At 43.8% G+C, this 3,731-nt stretch overlaps 1 protein-coding gene across 1 annotated transcript; it reads left to right on the forward strand.

Moving 5' to 3' along the window:
* The first annotated feature begins 86 nt into the window (after positions 1-86).
* LOC101839900 (immunity-related GTPase family M protein 1) lies at positions 87-1,476 on the forward strand. The gene is given in 2 exon segments (XM_005088079.4): positions 87-1,236; positions 1,238-1,476. Coding segments are annotated over 2 exon segments (1,191 nt in total). The 5' UTR covers positions 87-252; the 3' UTR covers positions 1,445-1,476.
* Positions 1,477-3,731: the final 2,255 nt, after the last annotated feature.

Raw genomic sequence — 3,731 nt, forward strand, 5'->3', positions numbered from 1 at the left:
ATGGGAGCATCCTGCTTCAGAACTACCACCCTTCACACAACGGCTGCACAAACATCCTCCTGAGCACCTCTCTGTGAATGTGCAATCATCTCCTGAACCATTCTGTTTGTAAATGAAACGTCTTTGCTATTCCCCTGGTTGTGGATCCGGAACCCCGAGGTTGTGATATGAAGTCTGTTGGTTCCCATAACCCGCCATGTCTAACTCCACAACTCTTCTACCATTCTACAGGTTGAGCCACTACTCCCCAACATGGCAGAGACCCCTTTTGCTCCACTGAATTTGTCCTTCCCCTTTGCCACGTCATATCAAACAGGGGGCAGCATTTTACCTGACGTCAGCAGGACCGTTGAAAGGGCCTTGAGAAAAGGGAAAATTCTAGATGTGGTGTATGGGGTCAAGGAGACCATGGCAGCATTGTCCCATACTCCAGTGAACATCACTGTGACTAGGGACGCCGGCAATGGCATGTCATCTTTCATCAATGCACTTCGAATGATTGACCATGAGGAAGATGACTCGGCTCCCACTGGGGTGGTGAGGATCACCCAGACACGGGTGAAATACTCTTCATCCCTGTTTCCCAATGTGGTACTGTGGGACCTGCCTGGCTTGGGGGCTACAGCCCAAACCATAGATAACTATGGAAAAGAGATGAAATTCAACATGTATGACTTGTTCATCATCATCGCCTCTGAGCAGTTCAGCTCGAATCATGTGAATCTTGCCAAGCTCATCCAGAGGATGGGGAAGAGGTTTTATATCATCTGGACCAAGCTGGACAGGGACCTCAGTACATGTGTCCTTTCAAAGATCCGGTTTCTACAGAGTATACAGGAGAATATCCAAGAGAATCTCCAGAAGGAGAGGGTGAACATACCCCCCATATACTTGGTATCCAATCTAAACCCTCTACTATATGACTTCCCAAAGCTTAGAGACACGTTGCATAAAGACCTCTCCAACATCAGGTGCTGTGTGCCCTTAAACACTCTCTCTTACACATGTGAGAAGATCATTGATGAGAGAGTGGCCTCCTTGAAGGAGAGACTAGATGGCGGATGTTCGGAGCATTCCGTTTGTGTCAGGGACAATGATGACATGGAAGAGTGTGTGAAGGTGTACCGACTAAAGTTTGGTATAGATGATCAATCGCTTCAGCAGGTAGCCCTGAGCCTGGGGACAGTACTACTAGAGTACAAGGCCAACATGAAGTCCCAAAACAGGTGCACTCTCTGCCAGAGGGGACTGGAGACTGAGACTGATGACTTGTGCTCTCCGGAGTGCATTCTCCATCACTCTTAAATGTCTCCCATGCTTACATCGCTGTGTCCCCTGGTTCAGACGCATAAAACACAGACGTGTGCTTCACTTAGTTGCCCAGGACACCAAGATCATCGTGAAGAAAATCCTGAAAGACTCCATCAGTCCCCCTCTAATCTAGTGTAGGGGGTTGTCTGGCACTCTTCTCACAAGGAAGCCAGATGTTCCTGGGTCCCTATTTATCCTCTAGAAATCAAGAGATACAACAACATTCCCTGTATGTGTTTTAGATCCTTTGGGAGGAGTTTAAAATCACTCATTTCCCTTGCCTCAAATCTAATTCATTGTTCCACTAAGGGACAAGGACAAATTGTTAAAAATCATTGACCATGATTCTTAGGTTTGGAATATGAAATTTTAGTTTTCAGTTGTTAAGTGTGATGTATGTCTAAATCAAATTTCCTCTAACATAGTAAGTCAGTTCCTCTTCGTTGGTGCCTTTTTATTCTTGTTCTCCATGCTTTACCTAGATGCACCTGTATAAGGACTAGTCTGGTACAAAGGAACACTTAGATCAATTTTGGAAGCAGATGGAGAATGTGGTAGCTCTTGTTCTCTGGATTCTGTTTAGTGCTGGGGACAGGACTCCAGACAGTGTTTTGTAACATGAAAAATAAAAACCCAGAGACAAATTCTAGGGTTCAAGCTTCAACCTGAAGTTCAAAGCAAAGCAGCCAAGCCAATAGCTCTTACATCTACCCAGGCTGAAACAAAACTGCCCTCAATGTGGCTGGAGACCACATTGCCATAATTGCCCCAGACTGAATGTCTGCTCCTACCCTATATACCTCTCCAGAGTTGGGGTTAAAGGCGTGAGATCTCCTTTGTGTGAACTGTTTCTCTTTTAGACTGATTCAGTCTTGTGTAGACCTGGGTAGCCTTGGACTCAAAGAGATCCATCCTCCTCTGTCCACTGAGTTATGGGATTAATGGTGTATGCCACCACCACCCAGCTTCTGTAGCTAGATAGTATGGCTGGCTTTGCATTTTGATCCTTCAGGCAATCTTTATTAAATCATAAATAATATATCACTGCATCATTCCTAAAGCAATGCTTTCACACATTCTCTGCCAAATAACTACAAATAATATCTTAAGAGGGAACTTGGGGGCCTGGAGATGGTGGTGCATGCCTTTAATCCCAGCACTGGAGGGACAAAGACAGGTGGGTCTCTGTAAGTTCAAGGCCAGCCTGGTCTACAGAGCGAGTTCCAGGACAGACTCCAAAGCTACCGAGAAATCCTGTCTTGAAAAACAAAAACAAAAAAGTGGGTTTACCCATATATTATTTCAGTGAGAATGGAATTAACTTTATAATTGACAATAAAAATATGATCTTTATCTGGCACTTGAGTGCAGCAAACCTGGACTCCTCTCTCTGATCTTTTGTTACAGATATTATATCAATCTCAATAGCAGAAAATTGCCAAATCAATAGCTGCCAAATCTACATGTACTTACCAAGTTGAATATTTCTTTAAAAATGGCTAAAATGAAAAAAGGATGGTTTACATGAGTCAGTGTCATGGCAAAAGAGTAATGGCATCAATGGACTTCACACTGAACCATTTAAGGAATATTTGCTAAGGATATCTCTTATGTGTAATGAGGGTTCAAGGAGATTGCCAGGTGTTGAGGTGTTGACTCTTGAGCCAACACAGTGAAGACCGAACTTCTCAAGGCCTCAAAGAGCCGTCTTTTATTCTATTTCCTGGTGTTAGAACAAAATACCTGAGGTTGGGTGATACAAAAGGATATGAGGTTTATAGTTCATTGTTTTTGGAAGTTGATAGATGGGTCCATGGGTAGGCCACTTGCTGCTCTTCCAGAAGGACCTGAAATCTGTTCCCATCACCCACAGCAGGTGGTTGACAACTACATGCAATTCCAGGGAGTCCGATGCTACCTTCTGATTTCTGTGAGCATCTATAAGGTGCATTCTTCGCACCAGCCACCTAGATCCCGTCGCTGCTTTAGCCCCCAAATAACACACAAGACACTATATTAATTGTGTCTTTGTTTTCTTTGTTTTTGTTTGTTTGTTTTTTGGTTTTATGAGACAGTGTTTCTCTGTATTGTTTTGGAAGCTGTCGGTCCAGCCCAGCCTCGAACTCACAGAGATCTGCCTGTCTCTGCTTCCCAAGTGCAGGGTCTTTGTTTCTTATTGGCTAGCTCTGACTTAATTATTAGCACGTAATTACTAATATATATTTTTATAAGGTCTTATGTTACCAAGGACTCAGCCTCATGCATCCTCTCTCCACGATCATGCGGCAACAACTACCTACTCTTAACTACATTTCCCAGAATCCTCTGCAACTCCTAGTCCCACCTATCTTGCTTCCCTATTGGCCAACAGTATTTTATTTATCAACATATACACAGTAGGACTTCCCCCAACAGGCATC

This window comes from Mesocricetus auratus, unplaced genomic scaffold (assembly GCF_017639785.1).
Source record: "Mesocricetus auratus isolate SY011 unplaced genomic scaffold, BCM_Maur_2.0 contig_12766_pilon_obj, whole genome shotgun sequence".
Classification (NCBI taxonomy): domain Eukaryota; kingdom Metazoa; phylum Chordata; class Mammalia; order Rodentia; family Cricetidae; genus Mesocricetus; species Mesocricetus auratus.